Source organism: Natator depressus, chromosome 24, assembly GCF_965152275.1.
Source record: "Natator depressus isolate rNatDep1 chromosome 24, rNatDep2.hap1, whole genome shotgun sequence".
Lineage (NCBI taxonomy): Eukaryota > Metazoa > Chordata > Testudines > Cheloniidae > Natator > Natator depressus.
In genome coordinates, this window is record NC_134257.1 from 14,460,911 (window position 1) to 14,474,557 (window position 13,647).

General features: G+C 46.9%; 1 protein-coding gene across 1 annotated transcript; it reads right to left on the reverse strand.

The window, feature by feature from the left end:
• Positions 1–790: 790 nt before the first annotated feature.
• LOC141977516 (IgGFc-binding protein-like) lies at positions 791–13,084 on the reverse strand. Its single transcript, XM_074939035.1, has 7 exons — positions 13,031–13,084; positions 10,102–10,666; positions 6,812–7,410; positions 5,914–6,478; positions 4,623–5,221; positions 1,491–2,055; positions 791–825 (listed from the first exon to the last, which is right to left on the reverse strand). Exons 1-7 carry the CDS (start codon positions 13,082–13,084, stop codon positions 791–793), a joined length of 2,982 nt encoding a protein of 993 aa, XP_074795136.1.
• Positions 13,085–13,647: the final 563 nt, after the last annotated feature.

Consider the following 13,647-nt stretch of genomic DNA (forward strand, 5'->3'; position numbering starts at 1 on the left):
ATTGTGGGGTTTATTAACAAGAGGGTCGTATGAAAGGCACAGGAGGTAACCGTCCCACTCTACTCAGCACCAGAGAGGCCTCAGGTAGAGAACTGTGTGCCGTTTTGAGCACCACACTTTAGGAAAGATGTGGACAAACTGGAGAAAGTTGAAAGGAAAGCAACAAAAATTACAAAAGGTTTAGAAAACCTGACGTGTGAGGAAAGGTGAAAAAACTGGCTACGTTTTGTCTTGAGAAGAGAAATCTGAATAGGGACCTGATAACAGTCTTCAAATATGTTAAAGGCTGTTATAGAGAAGACAATGATAATTGTTCTCCATATCCACTGAAGGTAGGACAAGATGTAATGGGCTTAAAACGGTAGCAAGGGAGATTAAGGTAAGATATTACGAAAAACTTTTTCTCTATAAAGGTAGTTAAGCAGAGGAACAGGTTCCAAGGGAGGCTGTGGAATCCCCATCATTGGAGGTTTTTAAGAATAAGTTGGACAAACACCTGTCAGAGCTGGTCTAGGCTTACTTGGTCCTGCCTCAGCCCAGGGGCTGGACTTGTCTAAGGTCTACTTGGTCCTTCCTCAGTGAAGGGGGATGGCCCTGATGACATCTAATGGACCCTTCCAGCAGTACATAGCTATGATTAATATTCTGATCTCCTTGAAAGGAAGAGAAAACAAAGATAGATAGATAGATGATAGATAGATAGATGGTTCCAGTTCTTTTCCAGGGAACCTACACTAGAAAAAAAACAATCAGATTCTTCAGTCCTTGACTAAGCAAATCAGATTCTCTCTCATACTGTCTTTTCACTGTCCTGAGTTGTCAGGTCTGAGAGAAAAGTGGAAACTCACCCCATAGTAGTGTCCGTCGTGCTCACAACCACAATGCCCTGGCAGGACACACTGATCCCCACTCCACAGGTACCCGTCATTACAGAAACACCCTTCAGAACACAGGGAGCTGCAGCGATTTTCAAGAAAGGAGCCTGCACACAGGTCCCGACAGGGGCGCTCACAAAGCTTGTAGTGACTGTTTGCTGGGCAGCGAGGGTCTGTGAAAATTGGAAGAGGAAAGTTGTTCAGAGATTTGGACAGGTATGAAACTTTGGCATGACTGTATCTTACACTTCCACTGTTACTAGTGAGGGCTTTGGGCTTGATGTGTCTCAAATTCCTCTTCAAAATAATAATGAAGGACAAGAAAACCTAACACAGAAGACTATGGGTCCTTTACTTTGATGGCTCTGAATTCACCCTGGAAAGAGAGTGACACCCTAGACCTGGCTGATCTTCTCCTTCTGTAGAATATAACTCAGACCTTGTCTTTGACATGTTTACAATCCCTTTGGCAGATGAGAACTGGGAACTGGATAACAATGGAATTTGAGTTCCTGCTGCAAATATTCATGTAATGTGATATAGAGCATCACGTAAGGAAAGCCAGACCACCAGCAGCACACAGTCCAACAGCACAGTTACACAATGCTGCCTTACCACAGAAAGACTCATTCCTCCAAGGTGAGATGGTGACATTCGCTCTCTGACAGGCGGCTGCGTATGTCTGAATGGACTCGCACAGGGCACTGCTCTCCCCTCCTGACACACACAGGTCAAAGATGCAATCAGACAGATAGTGGCCTGGGTCAATCTGGGAGTGGCAAGCGGAGAACGGCCCATCAGGGTCCTGGATCACCCAGCACCGGGACTTGGACTGCACCAGACTTTCCTCATCTTCACACAAAGGGCAGGAATCAGGGCAGCCATCGTCACAGCCAGGGACATCCTCAGACTTCCCAGCCAAAGCCAAGTGGAAGGTGTCCTTCCCATGGGAGACGTTCTGCATCACAAAATCATCCTCAGCCGCTCCATTGAGGTTCACGCACAGCCCGCAGGTCTGGCCTCGGTACTCAGGGGGGAGGCTGACAAAGAGGCTGTGGGCCAGGTCGTAGCTCACACTCAGACCAGAGTCGGCTTGCACAATTGTATGAAACCCATCCTGATAAACGACGATTCCTCTTCTCTTGAGATGCACCGGGAGAGTCAGAGTCACCCCATCAATCTGAGTGAGGGAAAATAGCACCAAAGAGATCAATGCAGGAATTTATGCAGTCATAGATAGGGACCATTCTGGTCATTTACTTTGAGTCCCTTGCATGACCCAGGCCAGAAACCTTCACTCAGTAATTCCTGCAGTGGAGGGAATTATTCTTCTCCACTACATAAATGATACCAGAGAGCCCAATATCTTGTGGCTGAACTATAGTATGTCGTTTCGAAAGATACGAATCTCCATAGGAATACTCCAAGTGAGAATAAATCAACCACTTCTCTTGGGAAGCTGTTCCCATAGTTAATTGCTCTCACTGTGACAATGCTTCCTTTCCAAAATGTTCTCTCTCATCTGCAATATGAATTATACTAACTTCAACTTTCAGCCTCTGAATCCTGTCATTCTTTTGTCTGCTGGCTTAAAAAAAACTCAGAGATCTTCTCCCTACTTACAGAGCTGATCAAGATGCAATATCATCTCAGCCAGGGCCTTGTCAAGCTAGGCTTTAAAAAGCTCTAAGGATGGAGATTCCACCACTTCCCTAGGTAACCCATTCCAGGGCTTCACCACCCTCCTAGTGAAATCGTGTTTCCTGATATCTAACCTAGACCTCCCCCACTGCAACTTGAGACCATTGCTTCTTGTTCTGTCATCTTCCACCACTGAGAACAGCTGAGCTCCATCCTCTTTGGAACCCCCCTTCAGGTAGTTGAAGGCTGCTATTAAATCCCCCCTTTGCTGGGGTGGAACCATAGTGTTAGAAGGGACCGCAAGGGTCATCTAGTCTAACTCCTGCCAAGATGCAGGATTTGTTGTGTCTAATAAGCTAAAGCTGTGAGATGTGAGGTAAAGATTTTTAAAAGATGTGAACAAATTGGAGAGAGTCCACAGGAGAGCAACAAAAATGGTAAGAGCATTATGCTCTGATGCACCCCAGAAGAGCAATCTCAAAACACATGGAAATCAAAGCAAGACACATGGGTAGGTGATCGTGATCAATCAAAACATGTAATAACCACAAACCAGTTATGTTTTCTTCAGACTGCTGTTGACCTAACAACAGTGCAAATGTCTCCCCCCATGAAATCTGGTCTTCTGTTTGCTTTTACCCCATAGTATACAGATTTCACATTTCTCTAACTGGGGGGCCTGACCCAAAAGGGAGTTGGTGTGGGGGGGGGGGGTCGCAAGGTTATTTTAGGGGGATTGCGGTATTGCCACACTTACTTCTGCGCTGCCTTCAGAGCTGGGCGGCCAGAGAGGGGCAGCTGTTGACCAGGCGCCCAGCTCTGGAGGCAGGGCCCCGCCATCAGCAGCGCAGGAGTAAGCGTGGCAATACCGCACCATGGCATCCCTACTTCTCCGCTGCTGCTGGCGGTGGCTCTGCCTTCAGAGCCGGGCTCCCGGCCAGCAGCTGCTGGTCGTCAGCAGCAGCACAGAAGGAAGGGTAGCAGTACCGCCACACCCCTTGCAAACACCTTGCGGCCCCCACCCCACAACTCCTTTTTCGGTCAGGACCCCTACAATTACAGCACCATGAAATCTCAGATTTAAATAGCTGAAATCATGAACTTTATGATTTTTAAAATCCAATGACCGTGAAATTGGCCAAAATGGACTGAGAAGTTGGTAGGGCTCTAATCATGGTGGGTCACAAGCTAAATATGAGTCAACAGTGTAACACTGTTGCAAAAAAAGTGAACATCATTCTGGGATGAATTAGGAGGAGTGTTGTAAACAAGCCATGAAAGGTAATTCTTGCGCTCTACTCCACACTGATTAGGCCTTAAGTGAAGTATTGTGTCCACTTCTGGGCGCCACATTTCAGGAAAGATGTGAACAAACTGAAGTCCAGAGAAGAGCAACGAAAATTATTAAAGATCTAGAAAACATGACCAATGAGGGAAGATTGAAAATTTGGGTTTGTTTAGTCTGAAGAAGAGAAGAGTGAGAGGGGACATGATAACAGTTTTCAAGTACATAAAAGGTTGTTACAAGGAGGTAGGAGAAAAATTGTTCTCCTTAGCCACTGAGGATAGGACAAGAAGCAATAGGCTTAAAATACAGCAAGCGGGGTGGGGTTTGGTTGAACATTATGAAAAACTTCCTAACTGTCAGGGTGGTTAAGCACTGGAATAAATTGCCTAGGGAGGTTGTGGAATCTCCATCCTTGGAGATTTTTAAGAGCAGGTTAGACAAACACCTGTCAGAGATGGTCTAAATAATACTTAGTCTTGCCATGAGTGCAGGGGACTGGACAAGGTGACCTCTCAAGGTCCCTTCCAGTCCTATGATTCTATGAGCAGTGCGCACATAAAGTCTGTGGTGTGCAAATGTGAACATGGGTGAGGAATTTAGGGAGAAACCTATCATCTGGTTTGCAGCTCGATGTAATACCCATACTGTCCTCTTACTTGGGGGTTTTAGTTATAAACTGCCTTTAAACTGGACTAGTGTAGAGCAAAAATTGCAGTGTTGCAGTGACTGGTTTATTGGGGGAAGGTGGGAAAAAAATCTGGGAAATGATTTTTTTTCCAATTTAAGTTCTTTGAGTTAATACTTTCCCAGTGAATTACCTTGACCGTCCCGTGCTGCCCTCTCTGCAGATGGATCTCAGTCTTGTTCACAAGGACAAACACCTCCGAGGTCACAGCCACAGGAACATGGGGCAGGTTTCCGTTCTTCACTTCCACTCTGAAGAAGGATAAGGACTTTGATGTCCCACACAGTTCAGCAAACACATATTTGCAGGTGCCCTGGGAATTGTATTGCTTCCCATCAAACGTAGTGTAATGGGGCAGACCAGAAGCCCAGCAGATGCCGTTGGTTCGCTCATGGCACCCATAAGCTCCCTTTCGAGTGCCACAGAATTCCCCAGGGGCACAGGCAGAGCGGGAGCACTGGACAGCGTGGGAGGAGCCGTCACATCTGCACAATCTCCCGCAATTTTCTCCTTCCCAGAAGCTTTCCCCTGCCAGGTGGTATCTGCCATTGTGGGTGCAGCCGCACTGCTCTGGAGGCACACAGTCAGTGCCACTCCGCACAAAGCCAGGGTCACACTGGCACCCTTCTTCACACGCAGTCCGGCAGCGGGAGGGCACAGCTGGATGGGCACAAGAGGCCGGGCAGGAAGGTCCACAGAGCTCATAGTGGCTGTTGGGGGGGCAGATTAACTCTGAAAGGGACATGAAGAGCAGTGTTAAATACAGAAGGAATGCTCCAGGGAATCCTTCCAGGCAGTAAACCCAAGGGAAGGAATGAAACTGGGGATAATAAGACATGAAAATGAGAGAATAGGATAAATAGTTGTGTGAAAAAAATATTTTCATATTGGTTGGAATTTTGAAATGTACCTGAGCAACTTGGAGCAGGAATCCCAAGTGGGATTTGTGCTCCTAAATCATACAGGCACTTGTCAAAATTCTCCCCATTAGAAATAGCAGTTTTGCATCTGAGATAAACACTCTTCTCCTGCTTATTAGTATTTTATTCATTTCAAACTGAATCTGACCTAAGAGCTCTGTTGAAAATTAATGACTCCTGTGTTTTCTTTATCAGCATTGTAGGGCTGGCTCATACCTTGGCAAGGCACTTTGGGAGACCTGACATTTGAAAGCAGGAAGAATACAAATCCACACTATCAGAAAAGCTAATTTGTTCTGAATACAGAAAACCGGGAGAGAACAAATAAATTATCTGTTTGTCTTCATCATCTAGAGATTTTTATATTGATCTTTAAAAGGGAGGACATCAGACTGTCAGACCAGGAGAGCCTGCCCTGACCAGTGTGGGTCAGTCTAATGTCTGAGCTGTTCAATAAGAGAGGAAGTCTTACTAAAGAGCGTGTGTTTGGAATCATCAGCTTACCACACGCAGCCCGCTGTCTCCACGGCTCAATGGCAATGCCGCGACTTTGGCACTGCTGGGCATAACTGCGGAGCACTTGACACAGGATCTCGTGGCTGCCCCGAGTCGCGCACACATCCCTCACGCAACTCTCTAAGTGAACCTGAGCCTCAGCAGGCTTGTTACACGCTCTAAAAGGCCCAGCAGTGTCTGTGATAACCCCGCAGCGGTGCTGAGTTCTGTACTGGACTAGCTCTACTTCGTTACATGGGGCTGGGAGCCCAGTGGCTGTGCAGTGAAAGGAGGAGTTGGCATCCTTCCAGCTATTGCCAAAGGTGACAGCGTCATGGACCACAGAACCGCTTGGGGTTCGAAAATCATCGCTCCGGTTCCCATTGAAGTCTCCACCGAGTCCGCAGAGGAACCCAGAATAGGCTTCAGAAACAGAAACTAGCACAGAGTAGGACCAGTCATAGGATACAGAAAGGCCAAAATCCGTCTGAACCACAGCAGATGAGCCACTAAAATAGGCGTAGAGTTTACCCGATGCAAGGACCAGGGGAAGATTGACCAGGGATCCATTCACCTAGGGGGCAAACAAGACATGCAGAAATCTTTAAGAATGGGATGCTTGTCTGGCATGGAAAAATCAGGGTTCCCCCTGTGATGACGATTCCATAGAAGGCATATAGAAGTCTTTACACTATCTTCCCCCACCCCAGGGGCAGGGAGGGCCATGACCATGGCTGGAGAAGGGGGAGACGCCAGAGAATACCACATTCCAACTTGTACTTGACTGGTGTAGCATCCCTTCAAGACAGCTGCATCCACTCTGATTTAGAGTGGCCTTGTGGCTCTTGCCCAGCTACTTATTGGGAAAAAAAGCAAAATGTAAGAGAAGTCATGGAAATTATCTCACCTGCACCTGGCCATACTGTCCTGCTGCTATAGCAATATGCTCACCATAGACATCTAGCTCTACCAGGTGCGTCCAGGACACTGCAATGGAGCCCCTGTGCACATTCTCTACTTTGATGGTGAAGTCGGGGAGTTTCCCAGGGGGTCCACAGTATTTGCTCAGGGTGTATTTGCAGGCTCCTTGGTAATCAAACATGACTCCGTCAAAAGTGGTGTAGTGGGGGTGGCCAAACACCCAGCAGGTGCCATATTTCACAGGGTAACAGCCTTGGCTGCCATCCACAACGCGGCATGTCTCCAGAGCCCCACAGGCATGATCCTGGCACTGCATGGGCTGGGCAGGCTGCCGGCAGCTGCATTTCCTGCTGCAGGTGTCTGTCAGGATCACCTCCTCTCCCAGCTGGTGATATTGACCCTTCAGTGTGCAGCCGCACTGTCTCAGGGATACACATACTGCTCCGCTGAGAATGTAGCCTTTGTTGCAAACACAGCCCTCTCTGCAAGGCTGGGTGCAGTACAGGGGGGCAGTGGAATCCATGCAGCTGGCAGGACAGGCACTGGCACAGGGTTCGTAATGGCTGTTCTCTGGACAAGTGATCCCTAGAATCAAAGGAAGGCAGGAAGGAGAAAATTATGAACGCATCCTGAATCATATAAATGAACCAATGTTTGGGCACCTGCAACTCCCACTGGAGTCAGTCGAAGGTTTGGGCCTATTAGCTGTAACACAGACAGCAGTCTAGGCTGTGGGTGTCTAGACCAGGACAGAGGGAGACCCTATTTATTGATAGGAAGTGCCACCGTTTGCATTAGTTAGTCTGGGAGTTAGCCAGGTAGGAGAACTACTGGTTTTCAGTTTATTCAACTGCCTAAATAAACTTGCCTCTGTACTCAATGCCACAGACTATAGTGTCTCTTGTGTGCCTTGCAGGAGCAATACAATATCTGGATTTCACACATCACTGCCCTCCTCAGCCATATTCCCTGGATTCCCATTTCTGAATTGAGGATATAATATCCCTCTTTGTCCTCAAGTCACCTCAGGAATTTACCCTTTACCACCATGTCCTGTTCTCCAAACCATTCAACACTTTTCTTTGCATCAGACCTTTTTCTATCTCCTCATCCTAGGGAAGGGTCGTGCTATCTCCCAGGCTGTTCCTGTCCCCCACCTGAAACATCACCGTTCCATACCATTCAATTCAATGAGGCGTTATTGGCATGACCAGCTATGTTGCCCAAGTGTAGGAAAAAGACTGACCCCTCAGGTATCTGTGAGAGGCAGGTATTGTCCACCCAGCATAGGGTTACACACCCATGGGGTCTGAGCCCATGTCCTTTGGTCACTTCTGTCTATGCCTGATCCAGTGACAGATGGCTACATAGCACAATGTCATCTCTGCTGTCCCAGGGTTACATGCCTGCTCTCTGCAGATCCCTGATTCTCTTCCATTCCTAGCTATACCCGCTGCTTCAGCCTCCCTTTCTGACAAAAAAAATCATGTCCCACTCTCCAAGACTGCAGCATTCCCCTCTGGGGTCAACCATTCTCCCCACAAAGTATTCTGCTGTCTCATCCCCTGTTCTAAAGCATCTCCAACCCTTCTCTGGGCAAGGTATTATAACCTCCAGCAGATCCAGTAATTCTCAGCATGGGGTGGAATCGGACAAGAAACCTCCAAGGTAAGTTTTGTATGAAATGTAGGGGGCTGGAAAAATACCCATGTACAGCAGCTGAAGATCTGGTTGAGGAAAGAAGCTATATTAAAGCATCATATTCTTAACTGGCAGAATCTTGCAGATCATAATTAAAGTACATAGCCACATATGTACTTATCTGTTTAGAATCAAATAATAATAAGTCACACTTTATATTAAGGTTCCATTTATAAATAGTTAATAAATGATTAATAGATGTTTTAATAAATGATCAAATGACTGTCAAAGAGTTCCATTGGTTAACAGACTACATATAACCATCTATCTGTGTCATAGCTTTAAGACCAGAAGGAACCATTAGATCATTTAGTCTGACCTCCTGGATAGAACAACTCATACTGCTCATGTCTGTAACATGCTTATAATAACCATCAATCATGTATTAACTTTTTATAAGGCAGTTACAAATTTAACTTTATCCTAAAGTTTGAGTGAAACCTATGTATGTTTAATATGAGATTTAAATGATTCTAGGTGATAACAGATGGAGTACAAATAATGAAAATTAATTATATAGTTTCAGGAAATAACCCAGATCATTAGACAGCAAAAATTACACTTGAAGTACCAGCTGGGCATATACTGTACTCTACTGGGGATAACATATATTCTGAGAAAATCCTGTTATTATTATTTACTATTTGTATTAAAGTAGCATCTAGACACCTGAACCAAGATCAGGGCCTTGTTGTGCTAGGCACTGTACAGATAGTAACAATAGTAAGAAACAGTCCCTGCATCAGAGTTTACAATCTAGATAGGCAACAGATAGAGAAAAGGATTACTACCATCATCATTTTACAGATGGAGAACTGAGGCCCACAGGCTTGCCAAAGGTCACGCAGGAAGTATGTGGCAGAGCAGGAATTGAACCCAGACCCCAGTTCAGTACCTTGCCCAAGGGGTCCATCCTTCTCCTCCAGTATAGATGAAATTGTTAGCAATAATGACACCAATCATTTTATTTCTTACCTGCCCTTCCACCCCAAGTAAGTGGAATCCGAGAAGTAAACAAAGGGTCTGATTCAAATCTCACAGCTGCTGACGTCAGAAGGAACTCCACTGGAGCCAGTGCGCAAATGAGATCAGAATTAGGCCCAAAGGGTATTTCCAGTGTGACCTGGGGCGGACTTTGGCCTATGGGGGTGTGAACTGCAGCGCACACTAGTGTGCTGTGCTCTAACTACCCCATGTGGATGCTGCTGGCATGAACTAAAAGGTAACTAGCTCATGCTAGCACAGTCCTATATGAAAGACTGTGTTAACATGAACCTTTTAGTCCACCCCAGCAGCATCCACATGGGGCAACTGGAGTGCAACAATTTGGTGTACTCTACCATTCACACCCCAGGAGTCCACTCTGCAGTGCAACATAGACATAGCCTGAGTCTCTGCCTGGCTCAGGTCCCTCTCTATGGAGTCGCAATGCCCTGCCTCACAGAAGTGCTGTGAGAAAAAAAGGCTTTGAAGATTGTGAAGCAATCAGCTATTACAGTAATGGAGGCCATATAAGTGCTTAAGATCCTTTACACCCAAGATGGTTAGCTAAAGATTTGTAGAGATTTTACTCACCACAAAATCGGTCTGCTCTCCACTGCCCAACAGTGATGTTGGCTGCCTGGCAGCTCTCTGTGTAAGCACCCAGAACCCCACACAGCACAGTCCGATTCCCCCTGGACGTGCAGAGGTCATACATACAGTTTTCCACCAAGCCTGCCTGGGATAGGGCCTGAGCGCAGGCTGTGAAGGGGCCTGGAGACATTTGCATAATGCCGCAGTAGTCATGGCCAGAATAATGAGCCTGTTCAGCAGGGGGACAAGGAGGCAGCTCCTGGTCCTCCGCACACTGGCGCCTGTCACCCTTCACCTGCCAGCTTGTGGCAAAGACAGCAGCTGACGTGACTAAGGTGCCATTTGGAGTCTGGAAGTCATCGGAGGGGTCACCAGTCAGTGTCCCGCACAGGCCGCAGGTGAAGCCATGGTAAGTCGAGGGCACGGTGACCTCCACATGTTGAATCCCATCATAGGAAATCTCCACCCCAAAATCAGTGGCAACTTTCACAGAAAAGCCATTCTGGTGCACTTGGATCTTTCCATTGAGAAGAGCGACCGGAAGGAGAGACTTTATCCCATTCACCTAGCAGGGGATTGATAAGAATAAAACACTGAGCGCTTCTTTAGCAATCTTCATTGTAAAGTACTCTAGAGGCATTGGGCCAGTTCCTCGTAAATCGGCACAGGTCTATTGCCTTCATCTGAGCTGCACTGATTTACAACAGCTGAAGATCGTGCCCCCTCCTTATAATCTATAAGAATCTACGTAGGGAGCAGATTTCTGAGAGAAGAGGCTCTTTAATCCAGCAGACAAAAAGGCAGAATAAGAATCAATGGCTGGAAGCTGAAGAGAAGGAAATTCAGACCAAAAATGATATGTATTTTTTTAACAGTGAGGGGAATTAACTATTGGAACAACAGACCTAGCAATTCTCCATCGCTAAGAGTCTTTACATTAAAACTGCATGTCTCTTTTAACATATATGCTCACCTTAAACAGAAGTTATAGGACTGATGAAGCAATCAATGGGTGAAATTCTGAGGCCAGGCTTAATGATCATAAGGGACCACCCTTCTAGCCAGAAAACCTATGAATATATGACATCTAAAGACCTGAAAGGGTTGGTTTTAGGACTGGATTTTATTTTTTTTTAATTTACATTAGAAATCCAGATTGTACCTACCTGTTTTTTTCCTGAAAGACCCTATGGTCAACCAGAAACCTAATAGGGTTATGACATTAGAGACCCCATGCTAGTAAACCACACTGATTGAGAGGGGGAGAAAATTTCATTGAGACTGTTTAAAACTCTTTGTTTTGTTTGCTTGTTTTGTTAACCCCTGTTTAACTCAAAAGCTAAGAAACACTCGGGAGAAAATACTCTCTTTGCCAAACAGACTGCACTTTTACCTGCCTACTCCAGGACAGGCCCAACACAGAAAACAACAGAACGCCACGAGCCGTCGCCTTCAGCCCCCAACCAGAACCTCTCCAACGCATCATCAAGGATCTACAACCGATCCTGAAGGACGACCCATCACTCTCACAGATCTTGGGAGACAGGCCAGTCCTTGCCTACAGACACCCCCCCAACCTGAAGCAAATACTCACCAGCAACCACACACCACACAACAGAACCACTAACCCAGGAACCTATCCTTGCAACAAAGCCCATTGCCAACTGTGCCCACATATCTATTCAGGGGACACCATCATAGGGCCTAATCACATCAGCCACACTATCAGAGGCTCGTTCACCTGCACATCTACCAATGTGATATATGCCATCATGTGCCAGCAATGCCCCTCTGCCACGTATATTGGCCAAACTGGACAGTCTCTATGTAAAAGAATAAATGGACACAAATCAGATGTCAAGAATTATAACATTCAAAAACCAGTTGGAGAACACGTCAATCTCTTTGGTCACTCGATTACAGACCTAAAAGTGGCAATTCTTCAACAAAAAAACTTCAGAAACAGACTCCAACAAGAGACTGCTGAATTGGAATTAATTTGCAAACTGGATACAATTAACTTAGGCTTGAATAAAGACTGGGAGTGGATGGGTCATTACACAAAGTAAAACTATTTTCCCATGTTTATTCCCCCCCTCCCCCACCCTCCACTGTTCCTCAGATGTTCTTGTCAACTGCTGGAAATGGCCCACCTTGATTATCACTACAAAAGGTTCCCCCCTTCCCCCCCCCACTCTCCTGCTCACCTTAAGTGATCACTCTCGTTACAGTGTGTATGGTAACACCCATTGTTTCATGTTCTCTATGTATATAAACCTCCCCACTGTATTTTCCACTGAATGCATCCGATGAAGTGAGCTGTAGCTCACGAAAGCGTATGCTCTAATAAATTGGTTAGTCTCTAAGGTGCTGCAAGTCCTCCTTTTCTTTTTGCAGATACAGACTAACACAGCTGCTACTCTGAAATCTATGTCACTTAACTGACTGTGGTGGAATGAATGAGCCGTTAACTGGCTGAAACCAACCCATATTAATAGAGGCTCCAAAAAGACATTGGTGAACCCAAGGACCTAACAATGGACACCTAATAATGGGAAACTCTGGCAGATCAGACATGTGAACGTAGCAGGAGTCCTCCAGGAGGAGATCAATGGACCAAAGGGTGTCAGGTAGCTGTCTTAAGAGCTGGCCTTTGGAGAGACACAGAAGCTCTCACCTGAGGCTGGGACTGACAAAGAGGGAGCCCAAGCCAAAATGGATTCTGCAGCAGCCCTGATGCTAGCCAGTCTGAACTCTGCCTCTACTTTTGCTTCTCTGCACTAAGCTGAGGACCTCAGTGCTGGGCTCCAGCTGATTAATAAACCCTGCTCTGATGTAAAAGGGCTGCCTGGCAAACACTCATTCAGGTGCATTTGTCCCTGAAAAGGGTAAACGTTTCTGACCAGGAGTCTGCCTCAGTTGGACTCACTGGCCAGAGCTCCTGGAATGAAGCAGGAGGGCTGGAGCCCTGAGGCTCAGTCATGGCCTCCCCTTAAAGAAGTGTGGGAACCCTTCTGCGGCTGGCACACTGAAGGGGTTCCTTCAAGGGACTGTTTAAAAGCTGGGGCATAGCAGAGCTCCTGTGGATTGTGACCCCTATGCCAGTGTCTTCCCAGTGGAGTACCTAGGTGTCCTGAGTATGGCCAGTGACACCAGCCCTTCCCCACCCAGCGGGAGGCCAGGGAAAGCAGCTGCCAGAGACCCCCAGGGCAGGAATTCTGGCCCAGCTTCCCCAGTCTGGAGCTTCAGCCAAACTGGAGCAGCCTGGGATGAACTGGCACTTACACAATGACTGCCATCGCACCCTCGTTTTCAGGAGCAGAGCGCTGATGGCAACACGCCCTAGGGGAGCCCTTTTGTTGGAGTAACTGAAACAGTAACCAGTGCCGGTAGGTGGGGATGGGGAAGCATCTGCCCACAGCCCCAACCAGAGAGCAAATGTTACTGCCACTCTGCCCGTGGGGCAGGTGAGGGGAAGGGGCTGAGGGCCAGGTGTGGGGAAGAGGGCTGAGGGGCATAGGGCAGGTGAGGAAGGGGGCAAGGGGC